The 21,354-nt window shown below is 36.2% G+C and overlaps 1 protein-coding gene across 1 annotated transcript in view; it reads left to right on the forward strand.

The window, feature by feature from the left end:
- Positions 1-404: 404 nt before the first annotated feature.
- LOC127546497 (XK-related protein 6-like) overlaps positions 405-21,354 on the forward strand; it is a 77,505-nt gene continuing 56,555 nt past the window's right edge. The window contains exon 1 of the mRNA XM_051973578.1: positions 405-1,180. Coding sequence (XP_051829538.1) covers positions 405-1,180 — 776 coding nt within the window. The remainder of the gene's footprint in view (positions 1,181-21,354) is intronic.

Raw genomic sequence — 21,354 nt, forward strand, 5'->3', positions numbered from 1 at the left:
TCTCGGACCTCCCAACCTTACCCAGCGGGTTTCTGAAACGCCAAGGGGTCAACCTGATGGGTTTCGGGGTCAACGGAAGAAGAAGAGAGGAGCCCTGGCGGCGAGAAACCCCCGGCCCCCCGCCCAGCAGCTGAGGAACAGGAGGACGGCCATCTTGGCTGGGCGGGCCGGGCTGGGGAGCGGCGGGCGCTGTACGATTGGGGGGCTCGCCCGGAAGTGACGCACACCACCCGGAAGCGGAGGGGGTTCCCCGGCCCACTCCCCCCTCGTTCGTTCGCTCCCCCGCTTCCTCCCCGCCCCCCTTCCTCTCCATTCGTTTCCCCCCCTCCCCGTTCCCTGCCTTCTTTTCCCCCTTCCCTCCCCATCCCTCCCCCCCAACCTCCGGAGCTGGGAAGAGAGTCAAGATGGCGGCGAAATCCGATGGCGGCGGCGTGGGGGTGGGCTTCGCCCAACTGCACAACCTGGACGAGGCGGTGGGCAGCGGCGGCGAGGAGGACGGGGAGCCTGGGGGAGGCGGCTGCGGCGGCGGAGACGGCAGCGACCCCGGCGAGAGCAGCTCCCTCCACATCTGCCACTGCTGCAACACCTCCTCGTGCTACTGGGGCTGCCGCTCCGCCTGCCTGCGCTCCCTCTTGGGCAAGAAGCCGCGCCGCAGCGCCGCCGCCGCCGACGGGGGGGACCAGCCGCTCCAGCCGCCGGCGGACGCCGCGCGCCCCCAACCGACGCCCCCCGCCGGCGCCGCGCGCCCCCAGCCCCTGCCGCCGCCGCAGGTGGAGCGGCCGTGGCTCGACTGCCTGTGGATCGTGCTGGCGCTGCTAGTGTTCTTCGGGGACGTGGGCACCGACCTGTGGCTGGCCCTCGACTACTACGGCAAGGGGGACTACGGCTGGTTCGGGCTGACGCTTTTTTTCGTGCTGGTGCCGTCGCTGCTGGTGCAGAGCCTCAGCTTCCGCTGGTTCGTCCAGGACTACACGGGCGGAGGGCTGGGTGCCGTGGAGGGGCTCAGCAGCCGGGGCCCCCCCATGATGGGGGCCGGTTACGGCCACGGGGCGGCCCGCGGGGGCGGCGGCCCCGGCGTGGGGGGAGGCTCGGCCACGCCGGGGGCCCAGCGCTTGTGCCGCCTCTCGGTGTGGATCTGGCAGTCGGTCATCCACCTGCTGCAGATGGGGCAGGTGTGGAGGTAAGAGAGATCCGCTAAGGGGGAAGAAGGGGGTAGGGGGCTGGCTGGCTGGCTGATGCCTCGGTCGGAGCGCGCCAGGGTGTCGGGTGGATGCGGCCCTCCAGGTAGCGCTCTCCTAGGCGCTTTTCCTTCGTTCCCCGTAGTAGGAAAACCTACGCTCCAGGCCCTTGAAAGTGGGATACTGGTGCTTCTCCCCGAGGGTCTGAAGCCCTCCTTTTTTCGGGATTCTTGGCCACACCTTTCTGTCCCGAGAGAGGCCCCAACGTCCCCTTTCCGTCTTGTTTTCTCTGTAGGTCGTACCTAGATCTAAGACCTTGCCTTCTCCTTCTCCTTCACCATTCTCCAAATCTCTCCGTATTTATCTCAATCACCTGCCCACTGCGCCTTTCTTTATTTTTGCTTCGATACCTCCACTTGCTTTCCTTCGCTGCACCTGGTCTGCGTCCTGAGGAGACCTCCTGTCTTTTTCCTGTCTGCTCTGCGATGGCCTACGTGGGGTTGTCCGAGACATCCTTGACTGTCCCCTTCTGTAGTTTTTAACCCTTCCCTTTTTTCTTCCCTTCTTTTCTAACAGATGCGTCCAACCCTCTAGTAGTTTTTCAGTGGCAGGTGGAATTGTGCAGTATATCGTGAATGTTAAGTATTTAATACTTATTCAGAGGAGGAATTGTCTTAGATACCTTTCTTTGGGCTTCTTCCTCGCCTTTATTTTTTGTTGGCAGGTCGGGTACTTGAGAAGGATGGCGAATGTACAAAATGTACACAGAAACTTATCGATATTCTTTCTCCCTTATCTGAACATTCCCCAGTGCCCAGTTGAATCGGTAAAAGACACTTGGATATGTTCCTTTTTGCTCGGTTACATCTGAGTCTTAACACGCTGACAATTAGATTAAGCCCTTAGTATATCTGCAGTGTTCCCCTGACAAAACCAACCGAAAACAAAGTATCTGTCTGGAAGCAGTAGGGTGAAGGTACGAAGGTGTTTGGAAAATAACTAACACGGAGAAGAGCTCTTCACATACATTGCTTCTGTGAAGAGATGTAAGTTACCAAGGCTGCCCTGACTCCTTAATGCAGAAGATTTGCAGTACCTCCACTATCTGCTGGTTTAGGGCATCTGACACAAGCAGTGTCAGAGGAATATTTCAGTCTAGTTGCATGAACAGAAATAAAATTCCAGGTTAGTTGGGTTGTTCATCTTGTTCTTACTTCAGATGTCATATTGTGAATTGAAAGTTGGAAGGTTGTATGGAACTTAAATAAAATAATTGCAGCTTATGGTCTGACTCTTTGTGGGGAGATTAATGGGGGCACCTGATTCAAATTCTTCATTTTTCTGGTTTTTACTTTGTATGTTGAAATTGAACTAGCAACAGTTCCTTCCCCCTCCCCCCACCCCCAATCCTACTTAAAAGTCTTCCATCTGCAGCTTATTCATTTTTTGCTGGTGAAGGTTGTGAATAGAGAAGAGATAAAGAACAAGTAATTTTCAGTTGGTATTATAATTCTATCCTCTAGGATGAATTTATCTTTGAAAATAAATATTTTGAAATAGAAACACAATTGTTATTAATGTAAAAAAGGTAAACTTTTGAGCTTAGGAGAAAACAGTTACATCGAGGAAAGCTTTTCTCCTACTACTCTTAGGAAATAAAAGGAAATACAATAAGAAAGAAAAAGTAATGAGAAGATGCTGATTTCTAAATACTTAAAATTGGTAGTTCATATTGTACTAACAGTGAATTTTTGACAGAATTAAAGAGAAGCATAGCCCCCTCAAATATGAGAGTGAGTGAATAATAATGTTTGATTAGGCTAACATATCTGATCCCTTTATGGTAGGTAGAATTGGTAACTGGCTGATTATTAATAGCTATTAGTAAACATTTTGAACATGATAAAAGTCATATTGCCTTTTAAGAACTTGTAGCTACAGTATAGAACAATAATACCCCTATTGATGTGCTTTTGCTGTATAGCATTTGGAATTGTGTGAAATAGGCACTATTAAAAGAAAGGCGGTTTTTTGAGAGTCTGTGCAAAACATGAATCTATTGAAATCTAGTTTTATAGGTGTTAAAACATGGGGAGCGTTATTTTTTGAGAGGAGGGAGAGGAAGATAAAAGAAAGAGACCATTTTAAGGGGTTCATGGCTTTAATTTTTTTCAAACTAGAACATTTCAGCAAAACTTGGACTTTATACCAGAGGAATATTTACTATTTAACTTTTCCTATTTTTAAATCTAGTCTTATACTGTAAAAGCTTAGATCTCAGAATTACATTTATAGTTTTTTTCCTGTAGCATTAAGAAGTAAGATAATGATGTAATTGGAAGATTACAGATTTAAATCTATTAAAATACCTATTAAGAGCTTTGTATTTGGCTTCTGTGTATGAAATAATCTAACACCCTTATGAAATGCTTCTTTCTTGGAAGCACATAAAATTCCCAAATTTTGTTTATGTTATTGTGGCTTCATAGACCCATTACGGATTAATTTTGGTTTGTACTAGAAATTCCATCGACCTTAAGTTTCATACCAAACGGTCTCTTCAATTAAGTCAGAAACAATCTATCAATAAATAATTTATGTCTTTCAGAATTTACACAAAAATTAAAAGTTATGGGTCACTTTTTGTAGAAACCAAATAGGAGAGGAAAAGAGGTAGTTTGCAGAGTAATTTAATGTTAACTTTTGCATAGAGCAAAATAGGGTTCTATGGCACTAGATGCCCCACCCAAGTTAAACTCCTGGCCTCTAATTTCTTTACTCCCATGCCTACTCAAGTCTTGATTGACAAGACCTTATTCAGACTCTCTTCTCTTTGATTGGAGAGTGAAGTACCAAACCTCTTCCCAGTGCTTCCCTTTATGAAGAGTTGAAATCACACTTTTGAGCTTACTTTCCTTTCCTGATTCCAATTTACAGAATGAGATGCCTCCAGACTAAGTATCTCCTATCTCCCTCTACACCCCATATTTTTTCCTATCTTTACTCCTCTTCCCAATCTTTTTGTATCTCTCCTCTCCCCAATAGATTGAAAGCTCTTTGAAAGGAGAGAATGTCTTTATTTTTAATTAATTGTATTCTCAGCCCTTAGTATAATTTCTGGCACATGGTAGGCTCTTCTGTTTACAGTATATTATTTTCCTTCTAATTATTTAAGATGTTACACATTCTATATAGTCGTAGGTGAGGAACATCTAGTTTTCTTGAGAATATCTCTAGGGGATACCACTTATTGACATTTGAAAGGTAAACATACATCAGAAAATGTTTTTGTTATTGGAAAGTAGGATAACTATTAGTGAGTTTGGCCGTCGAGAATATTTTGTTTAGTTTGCCATAATCATGATATATTTTAATGTAGTTTGTGTTTTTATTTAGCAATAACAAACTTTCCTCTTTCTTAAATTGATCCAAATTGTGTGCCCTTTATTTATTTGAATAGAAATTCAAAAGAAACTTTAGTTGTTTTTTCTTTAAATACTAAAATAATTCAATTTAAAAGAATTTAAAGGAGGAAGAGAGATCTTTTAAAAGTAATGCATTTTTTTCCTATTAGAAAACTATGTATATAGTAATAATGTAGCATTGATTATATCTAGAAGATTAGTAAACTAACATCACAATTTCCATTTTAGACAAAAGATCAAAGAAAATAGAAAGCAGCCATTGTGAGATAGTCCAGTATGGAATATCTTGAAATATGTGTTTCTTGGAAAGGGAATAGTTATTCCACTGTGGTGTCAGGCTCTTGACTGTGATGTAAGAGACAGAATATTAGTTTCAAAGATTTTACATAATCTGGGAATTGTGCCATACTGCAATAGAAATAGCACTGGTATAGGCCTGGGATCTATGTTCCCTGCGAAATACAGCAGGTAAAAGAGGAGAGTAGCCTTTGGTTATCAGAGTAGAAAGTGCTATAGAAAACATAAAGGCAAATGTGGGTTTCTTTAAGGCACTTTACTGAGTCCCTCTTGTTAGCCTTTTGCACAAGATGAAATATGGCTTGGACAGTGTAATGATGTATTGGTATTACTAGTCAAAGCAGTCAGCTTCAAAGAGTATTTAAAGGATCTTTGTCTATTTTGTATATATACTTTGTCTATTATGTATATTATACCACGTCTATTATGTATATTATGCCACTAAGTGCTATCTGTATGTAATATTTATCATATCAAGATATGTTTTCAGATTTGTGGAAGACATGAAACTGGATTAATTCTTAACACATTGGATGACTGTCAGGATCTAGGAGGATAGTGATAGATTGGAACTATGAACAAAACTTAATGATAAATTGTAATAGGAGTAAGGGTAAAGTTTTGCCTTTATAATTTTGAAAAAATCGGTAATGCAATCAAAGGACTTAATTTCTTTTAAAAATTTCTTTTAAAGTTTTGTTATTGATTTAAAAAACCCCAGTCTTGTCCCTATATTCTGCCACCCCCCTGTGCCTATTGAAGTTGCCTTTGTAACAAAGGAAAAGTTAAGCAAAACTGTTGGTCAAAATGACCCCATCCTGTGTCTACTGCCCCCCACCTTTACCTGGAGGAGGGAAGGGTTGTTTATGTATCATCTCTTCTACTCTGAGGTTTGTCTTTGCAATTATGAATTGGATTGTCATTTAGCATTCATTTATGTCAAAGCCCCTTTTTACTTGGTGTATAGTGGCTTGAGTTCAAGTTCTGAGAATGAGCAAGTTTTAAGTTGCTTCACTTCTCTGCCTTCTAGAAGACTCTACTTTGAAAACCTGTGTTAGGAGTTAACCATTTCCCAGTCCTTATTTCCATTTCTTCTTTTAAATTATTGTAGTTATTATATAGACAATCTCCTGGTTTTGCTTTTTTTTCTCTGCTTCAGTTCATTATATATGGTGTTCCAAAAGTCTTAGTGTAGTTTTAAGCTTTAATAGATTTCAATCTGCACCAAGACTTTTAAGGAAGTGTGTGTGTGTGTGTGTGTGTGTGTGTGTGTGTGTGTGTGTGTGGTGTGTGTGTGTGTGTGTGTTTGCTATTTGCTAATACATGGTGTAAAGATTCAAATGATATAGTCACTTCAAGAAACTTGTATTTTACAATTGGTAATGGGGAATTAGAGGTCTGGAAGAATTTAGAAATGATTTAGCTATAGAAATGATATAGAAAGATTTGGGAGAAATCTGAATAGATGGAATAGTTAAGGGATGGAATAGATGATATCACCAAGAGGGAGAATGTATTCAAAGAAGAAAAAGACTATAATCTTATTAGGTATCATCTCATCATTTAAAGGCCAGGAATAAGAGATGAATGTCATCAAAGATGGAAAGCATAGGGTTGGAGGAGAGAACTTTTGAGATTTTTGTGTCAAGAAAATCCACCTGAAGAATTCAAGAAAGATGACATTTAAAAGGCCATTGGATTTAATGATTACAGTTAATAACATTAGAAAAAGTGAGTAGCACTTTTTGAGTACTTCACAAGTATGATATCTTTATTTTTGAGTACTTCACAGGTATAATATCTTTACAACATTTCTGTTATAAGAGGGTGACATGTCTCTGGATAGCATTTTGGCAAATTTTAAGTGCTGATTGTATGGACCAGGCATTGTTTTTAAATGCTGCACTTGAAGCTTGCAATTGAATAGGGCTGGATGAGATAGATGAGCATAAATAATTATGAAATAAAGTAGACTGGTATTTGAGAGATGTCTCAAAATTGGTTTAAGATATTTGAAAAAGATGAGATTACTTTTAGCTTAGGGGACCTGGGTAGGCTTCATGAAGAAAATGTCACTTGAGTTGATGCTCAAAGAAATGAAGGATAAAGATAAGAAATCTAAATATAGGTAATAGTGTGAATAAAACATAGATGTGATAGGGCGGACTAAGACTAGGATACCATAAGTGACCTTTTTGTCTCTGATGTAGGTTACTGAAAGGGAATTTTAGTATGAGAGATGGTTGAAGAGTAAATGGAAACCTGATTGTGGAGAATCTTCACTATTAAGATAGGGGATAGTTCCGAAAAAGACTTAGGGGTTTCTTATCAGTTACAGGGTCATTATGAGTAACAAATATGTTACTGACAAAAAACTAATATGATTTTTGGAGTCTAGAATATAGAATTACAATGAAGAAAATATAGAAAGTAGTACTTCCTATAGAAAGTAAAATTGTAGTGTCCCATTCATTATTTGGCTAGGCATATTACATTATAGTATTGTAAACAATCCTGGGTACTTAATCTTAGAAAGATTATTGTCAATTTAGAATATCATCTAGAGCAGGAGTTCTCAACCAATTTTGTGTCATAGGCTCCTTTGATAGAAGCCTATGTAGTCTTTCTCAGAATAATCTTTTAAAATGCACAAAAGAAAGTAACAGGATTCCAAATGAAACCTTTTCTCCTATCCAAATTCCTGTACCCCCATATTAACAATCCTTATGTCTAGAGGAAAGTGAGTGACCAAATTGGAGAAGGGACTTTTATGGGCAACTTAAGAAGAAAGATGAATGATATTTGTCTTATAGAAGGTACTACATCCTCACTGATTCCCCATTTTATTCAGTGTTGCAGTTAGAAATCAGATAAAAAATTTATTCAATTTAGCAAAATTTATTAAGGGCTTACTATGCTTGATACATAGCATAGATACTATGTTAAGTAAGAAAGTTAAAAACTCTTCCTTTTCTCAAGAAACTCATATTCTAAAGGGAAAAAAATAATCTAAAGATATACAGGGGAATTTGGAAGTATTCTCAGAGGGAGGGCTATTGAATAGTGAGAATTCTGAAAGGCCTTTTGGGGAAAAGATGATTACAGAAGGAGCTGAGCCTTCAAGGAAACCAGTGAGGCCAGGAGGTTGGAGATCAGGAGATAGCACAATCTGCTCATAGATACATATAGGCAGCCAATGGAAGGACACAGAATTAGGAAATGGAGTATCTTCTTTAAGGAACTGTAAGCAAGCCAATATAGCAAGATCATAGATTAAGTAGAGAGCAGTAAAGTGTAAAAATATTGGAAAGATTGAAAGGTTGTGAAGTGTTTTAAAACCAAGTAGATGTAAATAGAAAGCTCTTGTAGTTTATTGATTGTGGGAGAGACAGGGTTGGTTATACTTGTACCTGAGGAAGATACACTTGGCATCTTAGTGGAGAATGTGCTGGAGTAGGAAATAGAAAATAGGAAAAACCTAGATATTGCAAAGTCAGCAGGACTTAGTAACAATGTATTTGGAGGATGAGTTCAAGTGAGGAATTGATGGGAGTTTGGATGATTGGGAGGATGGTAAAGAGGGCCTAGGATATATAGCCTTGTGGGAAATCTATAATTGGCAAGTGTAATCTGATTGAAGATTTAACAAGAGTCAAACAGGAGAGCCTAGAGAGAACATTGATAACTTTGAAGAGAGCAGTTTTCAATTCAATGATGAAGTCTGTAGCCAGAGTTTAGGTGACAGAGGAGAGTGGAGGCATCAATCATAATGGCTTTCTCTAGGAGTTCAACTACTAAAGAAGGTAGAGGATTGCTAGAAGGGACTGAGAAGTGAGATTCCATTGTATCTCAGTTAACTTTTTCTTTTTCTTTCTTTGTTTTTTGCACTGTTTTACCTCTCTTAAACACACTTCTACTAAGCTCTGGTTATTAGATACAGATAAATGTATATATTATACATATATGTGTGTGCATATACACATTTGTCATCTCTCCTGGCCTTTCATTCTGTGTGCTAAATTATAAATTCCTTAGGGTAGGGATTATGCTTTAATTTTTTTTTGTATCCCTCTTGCTACTCGACAGTATTTCTCAGTAACAGGTGCTTTATACATGGTAGTTGAAGCAGTGGATAAATTTAGCCTAGTTTTTGAGTAAGGAACTGGGAATTTGTTTAGGGGGAAAGAGTACCATACTGTGCTTAAGACAAGGTCCTTCAGGTCTAAAATTTCTTCCCTCACTATTGCCTTACTTAGAGGTTCATTTGAATTAACAAGTCTTTGGTAGTGTGCAAGTACTCATCAAAGAGTTTAGCTTATTGGTCATTACTCCTTGGATGTGAATGACTTTCATCATGTTTTCTTTTTTTACCAGACTAAAGTTTAGTTATCTTGGTAAAAGATAGGGAAATGGAGAAGAAAAGTCTAAAGTAATTTTGGATTATGAAGCAGGTTTAGGTGGATGTTAAACCCTAAATAGGCTTTTAACAATGAAAAAATAGTTTAAGGAAAATTTTTTAGAGTGGATTAGCAGTGGGGTCCAAGTCCCGCCTATATTACTAAGGAGTTGTATGAATTTGAGGAAAGTAACATGTCACTTTACATATATCATCTCATTTGAACATCATAGATAGCTTTGTATAATAGAAGTTTAAAATATCTGAATCTTACAGATAAAGAAACTGAAACTAGGAGAGGTTAGGCAATTTTTTCCCCATAAATCAGAGTCAGAATTTGAATTTGGATCTCTTCTTACTCCAGGTCTGATACTCTTTCTACTATACTATGTAAGCTCCTTGATATGGAATACTATATGAGATATTGATGATATTAAGCTCTAATGAGATAATATTTTTAAAGTACTCACCACAATGCTTGGAACATAGTAGAAGCTTAGAAATGCTTATGCCCTTCCCTTCCCCTTAATATTGAGGGGATTGGATGAAATAAATTTGATTCCTTTCAATATTAACTAATAATAATAAATTATGCAAGGGGCAGTAGGTACCCAGATGATAGACATTTGGAGACAAGGGATTTAGAATATAGTTCCTTAACAAACTTTGCTGGTACATTTATTATGTATATTTTATATACATTGACCTATGCTAGGCACGAAGGCATATATAAAGATAAAGAATATAGTAGCCTAAATGAGTTTACAATCTCATAGAAACCTGCCGACACAAGAGTTATTGTAAAAAAAAAGGTTATAACAACCTTCTTTTAAATTTAGACTCTGTAAACCTAGATGTATTACTTTTCTGATAAAAAAAGATAGGCATTTTCTTAAGATTAAGATATAATAGTATTAAACTTGTTTTGTCTCAGAGGTCAGAACTTGGGAATAAATGGTTATTCATTAAGTATTAATCACTTACCATGTGCTAGGCTTTGTACCAAGTTTTTTTTTTTTTACCAAGGATTCTAATTAAGGCAAAAGATAAGGGCTAGGTCCTTTAGGTCTAAAATGTCCTTCACTATTGCCTTAAGAGGTTCATTTGAATTAAGTCCTTATTAAGCTCTTGAGGATCTCATATTCTAGGGCGGGAAGCAACTAGCAAACAAATATATATACAAACTATGTGTAGGAAAAATAGGAAATAATCTACAGGTGGGATTTTAGCTTGGACTTGGAGGAAGCCAAGGAATCCAGGAGATAAAGTGGAAGAAAGGAAAGCATTCCAGACATCAAAGTGGGGAAGGATGGGAATGGATTGGGTGGGGGGTTGTTATGAAGATCTTTTTATGCTAAATCGAATATTTTATATTTGATCCTGGAGGTGATAGAAAGCTGCTGGAACTTATTTAAAGGGGTAACATTGTTAGACCAGTGCTTTGGGGTAATCACTTTAGTAGTTTAGAATCCAGCTTCTTAAACTTAAAAGGTTGTGAAATTTTTATTATCAGTAAACGTTTGATTTTTGTATACCTATAAATCCAATGTCAAGTAAAAATTTCTTGGGCAAAAAAGGGGTTTCAAGTGGAAAAAGTTTAAGAAACATTGGTTTAGAGGAGTGGGGAAAGACTTGAAGCAGGCACACCCATAAGCCTAATATTTATTGCAAGAGTCTGGGCCTGCATGAGTGTTAGCAATGTCAGAGGATAGAACGTAGCATATTTTTTCCCCATAGGGTTAGAGAAATTTTTTCTTTTGTTAATACTTCCTACTTACATGTAAAAGAATTTAAACAATCATTAAAAATTTTTAGTTTCAAATTCTCTCCTTTATTCCTGTCTTTCCCCCTTCTTTGAGAAAGCAAGCAATGAATTTTGATTATACTCATGAGTTCATGCCAAAAATATTTCCATTATTTGCCATGTTGCAAAAGAAAATACAAACAATATAAAACGAAAAATAAAGTAAAAAAAGTATTCTTTAATCTGTCTTCAAAATTCATCATTTTTCTCTCTTAAGGCGGCTAGCATTTTTCATCATGGGTCTTGATTAGAGTAGCTAAGTCTTTCACAGTTGATCATCTTTACAATTTTGCTGTTACTCTGTATAATATTCTAGTTCTGCTTGCTTCCCCTTTTCATGAGTTTATATACTTCTTCCCAGGCTTTTCTGAAACTATCCTGGTTGTCATTTCCTATAGCACAATATTATTCCATAACATCACAATATTATTCTATGCCATCACATTTACAATTTGTTTAATTGTTGGACATTCATTTCTTTGCCACTACAAAAAGAGCAGCTATAAATATTTTGGAACATAGAAGTCCTTTTCCTTTGTTTCTCTGGTATGCAGACCTAAGAATGGCATGACTGAATCAAAGGGTATGCAGTTTTATGGTTTTTTGGATATAGTTTCAAATTGTTTTCTAGAATGGTTGAACTAATTTCATAATTCCAGTTATGGAGTTATAACAGTGCATTAGTGTCCCAGTTTTTCTACATCCTGTCAGCATTTGTCTATTTTCCTTTTGCCAGCTTGATACCTGTAAAATGGTACCACAGAGTTGTTTTAATTTACATTTATTGATTTTAAATCAGTAGCGATTTAAAGCACTTTTTCATGGGATTATTGATAGCTTTAATGTCTAATAAAAACTGTTATGTGCTTTTACCCTTTATCAAGTGGGGGAATAGCTCTTATTTTTAAACCTTTTTTTTTTTTTTAACTCTGTTAACTACATATATGAGAAAAAAGGCCCTTCATCAGAGAAACTTGTAAAAATTTAACCCTCAGTTTACTGTCTTCCCTCTAATTTTGCTATGCTAATTTTGTTTTTGTCTCCAAATATTCATCATCTGGGTCCCCACTGCCCTCACATAATCATCAATCCCCTCAATATTAGGGGGAAAGAAAGGATGTAAACATTTCTAAGCTTCTGCTATGTTCCAGGCACTGTGCTAAGTGCTTTAAAAATATTATCTCATTAGATCTTAATATCATCAATATCATCTCCTATAATAAGAAAATTTCCATTGATTCCTAGGTTTATAATATTTTTTATAGGAATGAGTCTTATATTTTTTCAAAAGTACTCCTACTGATATAATGTGATTTTTGTTTTTAATATGGCCAATTTTGTTAATAAGTTTTCTTAATATTCTTAATCATACTGTATATGGTATTTGTGACATATTACAAGTAATCTCCTTGCTAGTATTTTAAAATTTTTGCGCTGATAATCATTCAGGAAATTGATCTATAGTTTCCTTTCTGTGTTTTTGGTCTCCCTGAGACCAAAACATATTTGTGTCAAAAGAATAAGGAAGGATTTTTTTCTCTATTTTTCTCTATTTGTTTTTTCAAATAGTTTATGTAGTATTGGGATTAATTGTTTCTTAAACATTTGGTAGGATTTACTTGTAAATTCATTTGATCCTGGAGATTTTTTTTGGGGGGAGCTACTCAGTTATGGCTTATTCAGTGTTTATTTTCTAAGTTAGGTTTATTTTAATGTGCTTTTTTCTCTTCTGCTAATCAGGACAGCTTATATTTTTGTAAGTATTCATCCATTTCACTTGGATGTGCAAAGATTAGGCAAAATTAACTCCTAATAATTGCTTTAATTTCATCTTCATTGGTGATGCATTCACCCTTTTCATTTTGATACTGGTAATTTGGTTTTCTTATTTTCTTTTTAAAAATCAAATTAAGCAATAATCTAGTTGAGTTCTCCTTCCTCCCAATAAAACCACCTTCTAGTTTTACTTATTAGTTCAGTGGCTTTTAAAAACAAAACCTTCAGTTTTATTAATCTATCCTTTGATATTTAAGATTTCCATTTTGGAGTTTAACTGAGTGTTTTTAATTTGTTCTTTTTCTAGTGTTTTTAGTTGCATGTCCAATTCATTGATCTGTTCTTTCATTGGTGTAGTCATTTAGACATATATAATTTACATATTATAATTTATTTATAATTTAAAGTACTGCTTTGATTGTATCCTACAAATTTTGGATGCTATTTCATTGTTCTTCTTGTTAATGAAATAGTTGATTGATTTTATGGTGTATTTGACTTTTAGTTTCCAATTAGCTTTTATTCTGTGCTTTCACAAAAAGAGTACATTTAATATTTCTTTTTTTCTGTATTGGGATGTGAGGTTTTTAATGTCTTAATACATTTAGTTTTTGTGAAGATGCAATGTATAGCTGAGAAAAAGATATACTCCTTTTTATTCTCATTCAATTTTCTTCAGAGATCTAGCATATTTAACTTTTCTAAATCCTAATCTTTCCCTTGATTTCTTATTTATTTTGTAGTTATATTTATCCAGTTGGGAGAAAGGAAAGTTGAGGTCTCCTACTATTATAATTTTCTGTCTTATTTCCTCCCTTAATTCATTTAACTTTTCTTTTAAGAATTTGAATTCTATGCCATTTGATGCAAATATGTTTAGTATTGGTGTTGCTTCATTGTCTAAGGCTGCTTTTAGCAAGATGTAATTTCTCTCTTTATCTCTTTTAATTAGGTCTATTTTTGTCCTTCCTTTGTTTGATAAGTGCTACACCCTGACCATTTTACTTCAACTGAAGCATAATACATTCTGTTCCATTCTCTTATTTTAAGTGTGTGTGTGTGTGTGTGTGTGTGTGTGTGTGTGTGTGTGTGTGTGTTTCACTCTTATAAACAATTTGTTAGTTTTTGGTTTCTAATCCATTCTGCTATTTCCATTTTATTGGTGAGTTCATCCTATTCACATTTGTGATTGCTAACTGCATTTCTCTCCATGGTGTTTTATTTGTTTTCCTTTTTTAATTCTATTTCTCTTCTAAATTCTTTACTATTTTCCAGCAATTCACTTACTGCCTTTTTTCTACCCATGCCTTTTATCACCTCCCTTCTTCTCCCCCCTCCCTTCTTGCCTCCCCAGATAGATTAATATGTGGGGTTGGGTGTGAGTGTGTGTGTGTAGGGTATGTTTTTAAACCAGTGTAGATGTGTGTTTCAAGCATTGCTTCCCTCCATCTGTAAAAGTTCTTCCTGGCATAACTCTTATGTAATAAAAATCTCCCTGTTTTGTCTCTCTTCTTCTTTCTCCTGGGACATCCCTCTTTCTCAGAAAATCTATCAAATTTTTTGCACATAATTGACTCATTTTCATACCCTCTTCTATATAGAATCTGTGTACCTGCTCTTATGATGATAAAGTTCTCAGAGATACATGTATAATCTTCCCATACAGAAAAATACAGTTTAACCTTACTGACTTGACTCTCTTCTGATTTATCTTGACGGTTTTACCTTTTTATTAATCCCTTGAGTTTTATATTTGAAAATAAAGTTGTCTTTTTAGCTTTGCTCTTTTCATCAGGAATTCTTGGAAGTCTTCTATTTCATTAAATATCCACCTTTCCCTTGAAATATTTTACTCAATTTTGCTGGGTCGATTCATTTTGATTGTAGTCACAGCTTTTTTGTTTTCCAGAATATTATATTCCAAACCCTCTGCTCCTTTAATGTGATAGCTGCTATTATATCTTGTGTGATCTTGACTGTGGTTCCATTGTATATGAATAATTTCTTTCTTGCTGATTGGAATATTTTTTTTTATCTGAGTTTTGGAATTTCATTATTCCAATGAATAACTCCTGGGAGTTTTCATTTTAGGATCTCTTTTCAGATGGTTATTGGTGGATTCTTTCAATTTCTATTTTAATCTCTGATTATAGGATCTCAGGGTAACATTCCTTGATAAATGTCTTGAAATATGAGGTCTATGAAATATGTCTTATGTAATATGATGATATCATGGCTTTCAGGTAGTCCAATAATGCTTAAATTATCGCACCTTTATTTTCTAGTCAGTTGTTTATCCAGTGAAATATTTCACATTTGCTTCTATTTTTTTATTCTTTTGACATTGTTTTGTTGTTTCTTGATATTTCATTAAGTCATTAGTTTTCATTTGCTTATTTCCAATTTTTAAGGAATGGTTTCTTCAATGAACTTTATTTTCTTTAGTATTTTTTGTTTTTCTTTTACCAAGGTGTTAATTTTATCTCATTAATTTTCTTGCTTTCATTTCTCTATTTTTTCTTACCACCCTTAATTTGATTTTTATTTTTTAAAAATTTATTTAAAATTTAATTATGAAAAAGAATAGTTAAAGGGCGCAGTAGAGAATAAAAGAACAGCCTGCAAGAAAGCAAAGAAAAAATGGACACTCATGAATATAATTTCTTCTACTACTATATATTATTTCTTGAACTAGAAATTGTTAGATATTTTGAATCTTTCCTGATTATTATCACATGATAATGTTCTGTTTTGTTTTCCTTTCCTTTTTCTATTCTGTTTCTTTTTTTAATAGGAAAAAAAATAGGGTGGAAAAATGAACTAGCAAGAGCAAAAAACAAACAAAAACAAAAAACCTTGACCATAAAAAGCTACTATGGTAAGAGGGAAGATAAAAGATACAAACTCAGAGGACAGTTAAGTCAAAACAGCTTCAAGCAAAACCTTTAAGAAAATGTGAATTGGACACAAGCCAACAAGAATTTCTGGAAGAACTAAAAATATATTTTTCAAAATAAGTCTTATAAATTCGGGAAAAAAAAACCCAACAAGAGGCTAAGGGGATAATGGAGGAGGGGAGAGGACAAGGGACGGAGTTTTAGAGGGAATCCTACTCACATCAGATCATCTGAATAACATACACATTTAGAAAGAAATAAAAGTCTTCTAAATTTATAAAGAAATAAAGGGTGAGGGAATGAGATAAGGGAATAGGGATCTGTAAGGAAGGGGATAAAGAGGGAACAGCATCTGTGTATGTACATACACACTCACATATGTGGAAGGCCATAAAAGTCTTCTAAATTCAGATAAGAAAAAGAAAGGATAAAGAAGGAATCCTTGGAGGGGGGAGTAGCTTAAGTAGTAGAAGGGAAAGGTCGTGGATAGAAGTAAAGTGGAGAAGCAGGAGGGATAGGAAATGAGAGATACACACACACATAAAATAATCTAGAGTAGAATTTATTATGTAAAAAGCAGTAGTAGTAATCAAAATCTTAGACAAAGCTAAACCTAAAATAAATTTAATCATTCTGGTCTGTTTTTTCATTCTTTATATTCTGTTTTATTATTTCTTGGTCAATCAAAATTTCAGTTATTTTCTTTTTTAAGACTGTATCTCCTTTTCCAGTTGGATAACTTTCTCTTTTCATAATCTTATTTTTCTTGGATGTTTTTTCTTTTTGGTTTTTCCTCAGTGTCTCATTTGATTTTTAAATTCTTTGTTGAGTTCTTCTATAAATTCTCTCTGGGTAGGGAGCCATATAATGTTATTCTTTGGGGTAGTAGAAGATTTTTTTTGGTTACCTGTGTCATTCTTTGAAGGTGAACCCTGGTCTTCCCTGTTCCCTTTCTAAGTGTCTATGGTTGGGTTCTTTTTTTCGCTGGTTCTTTTTCTTTTCTTTTTTCTTTTTTTTTTAAATGAGAACTATTAGTGTAGCCACCTCTAATCATGGGGTGGAGGGGTGGTGCCTCTAGCTTTACTTCAGTTCTTCTTTCTGACCTGGAATGCCAAACCAAGAGCTTCCCCCTCTTGCAAGCCAGCAGCATCCCTGCCCCATGCCTGTGTACTCAACAGGTATGCTGGTTCCTTTCTGCCAGGGTTGTGCCTCTACTGCCACACAGTTAGCCCTGACATTCCTAATCAGCAGAGGTTCTCTCAGTTTTTCCAGACTTATATCCAAGACTCTATCTTGTCTTATGCTGTCCAGGAAGGTGGAAGTTTCTGAATTTTCTGCTGAGGCTCCAGCCAAACTCAGCTATACCAGGGGCCCCTACTTGGTGTTTGTGCTGGAGGTGTGTGCATTTTACACTCGTTAGTCCCGGCCTGAGGTCTTTCTTTAGATCTTCCTGGGTTATCCCTGGAGGTCCTCTGTTATGCCCCAAATCTTTTTTATTTTTTACCAGACTAAGTTGGCCCTGAGGCGTATATTTGTCCTATTTGTGTGGGAATTCTGGAAAGCTGAAATTTACTGACCACTGACAACTTACCAGAGTCCTGCTTTAAACTGTTTCTTGAATTGGAATTTTTCTTAATTTTGGGCTCTATTCCAGAGATAGGATGAGGGCTCAGGCCTTTTTTCCACTGTTGTTTTCAAGGCTATTTCTGAACTTTTGAAAATTTTTAGTGCTTTCAAGGTGGTATGATCTGACAGGTGTGTTCACTGTTCTCTCAGTTTCCACTCTGGTCCTTTCCCAGGTCCTTTTCCCTTTGAGATTGCAATCAGTACTTCTCTTTAAGATCTTTTCCTTGTTTTGTGCAGGAGGTGAAACTGCCCTTCAGAGAAGTGACATCCCTTCTGAGGGTTTTCAATGACATCTGACCAAAAAGTATCTCTCTTCACCCTTGAGCTGTGCACCCAGAAGTGGATATAAGCAATGGGATTGCCAAAGAGTTGCCCCTTAAGACTCCCATTCTTTCTTGATTGAAAGTGCTTTTTAATGCCCTTAAATTTTTTTTTTTCTATAGTAGTTTATTTTCCAAAAACATGTAAAGATAGTTTCCAAATTTATGTTTGTTGAACTTTTGTGTTTCAGATTTTTCTCCCTTCCCTTTGGCCCCTCTTCAAGACACAAGATAATCTGATATAGGTTAAATACACGTATTTCCATGTAATTGTAATTAAATATATATATGTAAATACATATTTCTATATTTGTCATGTTATTCAAGAAAAATCAGACCAAAAGGAAAAAAAAAAAACCATGAGAAAGAAAACAAACAAAAAGTGAAAATATTATGCTTTAATCCATATGGCACTTTCCATCCCAAGTCTATTGAAATTGCCTTGAATCACCACATTGTTCAAAAGAACCAAGTCCAAAAGAGCCACCGTTGATCATCACATAATCTTGTTACTGTGTACAATGTTCTCTTGGTTCTTCTGGCTTCACTCAGCATTAGTTCATGTAAGTCTTTCCAGGCTTTTCTGAAATCAGTCTACTTATAATTTCTTTTAGAATAAAAAAGTATTCCATTACATTTATATATCATAACTTACTCAGCCATTCTCTAATTGTTATCATTGCTCCTCTTTGGATATAGGCAGTTAAGTTTCTAAACAGCATCTGGTCCTGTGTCCAGTATAGCAATCTCTTTCTGGCCTTAACTGATTTCCTTAACTGTTTTTTATTTAAAAGCTTCCAAAGTCACTGCTGCTTCTATCACCCTCATTTAGTCTCATCCTTGGTGTTTCATCCTTGTGGACTCTGGGTCAGGTTTCTCCCATGTGTCACAGGGTCCAATAGACTCTTTCCAACCTACTCTGTTGTCTTGGGCTGGAAAGAATGTCTGATTCTGCTATTTTGTTGGCAATGCCAATAATAATACTTATACAAATTAAAATTTAAGTGCATAAAAATACCACTTAAAATGCAAAGTTTCATTGTTCTGGGTGAATGCCATTTCCTTCTTCAATTGTAACTTAGGGCCTGGCAATAGAAACAGAATGAAAACAACAATGCCATAACTGGAGAAAAGGCCAAGAGAATATTAAAGTTTTTCTCATTTTAGAAGGAATTATAAAGGTTTGAATAGGTTAGTAGCCATGAAGAAAATCAACTAAATGCCACTTCACTGTAAAAATCTTATGATTCTTTTGCAGAATTGAAATTTGTAATCAGTGACTCTCTAAATAAAAGGAGCCAACTAAAGATTTGGGAAAAACTAACCTTATTGAAATTGGGGACACTTGAGGACAGGAAAAAAAACCTGTAATCAACATTGAAATAATAAAAGTATGTCACTCCAGGGACCATTTCTCCTAGAATCATACATATAACCTTACAGTTTGACCTTAAAGTTCATTCTTAGTGAAAAAAGAAAGCTGTTGTAGTATATCATCACATTCATACACCATAATTTATTCATCCATTCCTCACTTGATGGGCATCCACCTAATTTCCAATTCCTTGCTACCACAAAAAGAACTGCTACAAATATTGCAGATGTGGGTCCTTTCCCCTCTTTTATGATCTTTTTGGGAAAAGTCTCAGTAGTGACTTTGTTGAATCAAAATATGCACAATTTTATAGCTCCTTGGGCATAGTGAATAGAGCAAAGTATGAGACCAAACATTTAGGAAATACCCAGGTTATGAAAAGCTTTAAGTGCTAAACAGAGGGCTTTATATTTGATACTATGACTAATAGGGAGTCATTGGAACAGGAAAGTGACATTGTCAGACTTATACTTTAGAAAAATTACTTTGCAAGATAACTGTATAAATATGTATACATATATTGGATTTAACATATATTTTAATATATTTAACATATTGGATTATTTGTTATCTAGGGGAGGGAGTAGGGGAAAGGAAGGGAAATTTGGAACACAAGGTTTTGCAAGAGTCAGTGTTGAAAAATTAGCATGCATATGTTTTGTAAATAAAAAGCTTTAATTAAAAAAATTTTTTTTAAAAAAAAGAAAAATTATTTTGGCACCTGAATGAAAAATGGGTTGAAATGGAGAGAGATTTGAATGAAGAAGAATCAATTAAAAGAATATTTATTTTAGTAGTCCTTAAAAGGGGGTTATGAAGATATGAATTAGGTTGGTGATTGAATGGAGAGCTAGTAATAAAATACATCGTCTCATATGTCTGTACACAATACCAAAAGTTTAAATAATAAAAGGAACTGAAAGTCTTAATGCAAGGAGGCAAGTTTGAGTTCAGATATTAAGATTTGGTAGATTAAAGTCTTTGGCGGAATGATGGCATTGGATTGTATTAAAAAGGTATATTCATATGAGGAAATCCAGGAACTAGACTGGATAAATATGACAGTATTTGGGTGAAAGCTACAGTAGGGAGGAGAAGCAAAAGTGATTTTTGTCTTTTGGAACATTTTTTAGGCCACATGGACAAAAATAGGAAGTAGGGGAAGAGTTTGCCTGGTACAGAAGAATGATGCAATAGTGATGGAGATTTTTACTTATTAAAATATTTTCTGGAGCATTCTCTACAAAAATCAGAATAGTTAATAACCTTTTTTCCTTGCCTTTGTGATAACTTCATCTTGCAAGATAGAATGACCTGTAAGGGAAAATTCTGCTCTGAATCTGATTATCATACAAAGGAATTGGTTACATGAGTACAAATGATACCTCTTTGGGAGAGCCAGTAGAGGAATTGAAATTTACCACTACATTCTAGAATTTGTAATAAAAAAAGAGGTAAAATCTTGGCATCATCTGACATGTATTCTAGATTTGGGAAAACCGATTTCAAAGAATTTACAGGAAAAAATAGACATTATTTTAGCTTTAGGCAAAGTCAGCCCAGAAGAGATGGGAGATGCTCAGGAATGAAATTTTGAAGACACAAAGGAGAACGATTCCAATGAGCTAGAAAAATGATATTTGTCTGAAGAGCTTAAGATGCACAGTGAGCTTACCATCTAATGTAAAATTTTAAAAGGAAATACACAGAAGATATGGAAATAAGACCAGATAACAGGATGAATAGAAGAATGTACCTAAGTCTTATACAAATAGTGTTAGAATTGCTAAAGAGTGATTATGAACCTGGGAAGAGATGCCAAAGATAAGGGGGGAAAAGTCTTTTAGCTATATTAGGAGAAAAAGAATCAAAGAAGGGACTCAAGACCTCTGTGGTATTTGGGATGATGATAACTGACAACAGGAGAAGGTTGACTTCTTGCTTTGCTTCTGATTTCTCTGATAAGGAGAGAGACCATTTGCATCAGAAATGCCTGAACAAAAATGATTTGAGTCTAGTCATCTGGTCCCAATAAATTATGTTTTTCAATTCTTAAAAAAACAAGCTGCAATCACAACAATATCACTGGCAAGATATGTTGCCTAAGTCATGATCAATGATACTTGAATGATCATGGAAAATGAGAGAGGTTTAGCAAGATTGAAGAGCAAATGTTCTGATTTTCAGAAAAGTGAAGTGAACTATAGTTTGTTGATTGATTTTTGATTCCTGAGAAATTAAATTTAAAGAGGTGTTGGCA

The sequence above is a fragment of the Antechinus flavipes genome, chromosome 2, assembly GCF_016432865.1.
Source record: "Antechinus flavipes isolate AdamAnt ecotype Samford, QLD, Australia chromosome 2, AdamAnt_v2, whole genome shotgun sequence".
NCBI classification, from domain to species: Eukaryota; Metazoa; Chordata; class Mammalia; order Dasyuromorphia; family Dasyuridae; genus Antechinus; species Antechinus flavipes.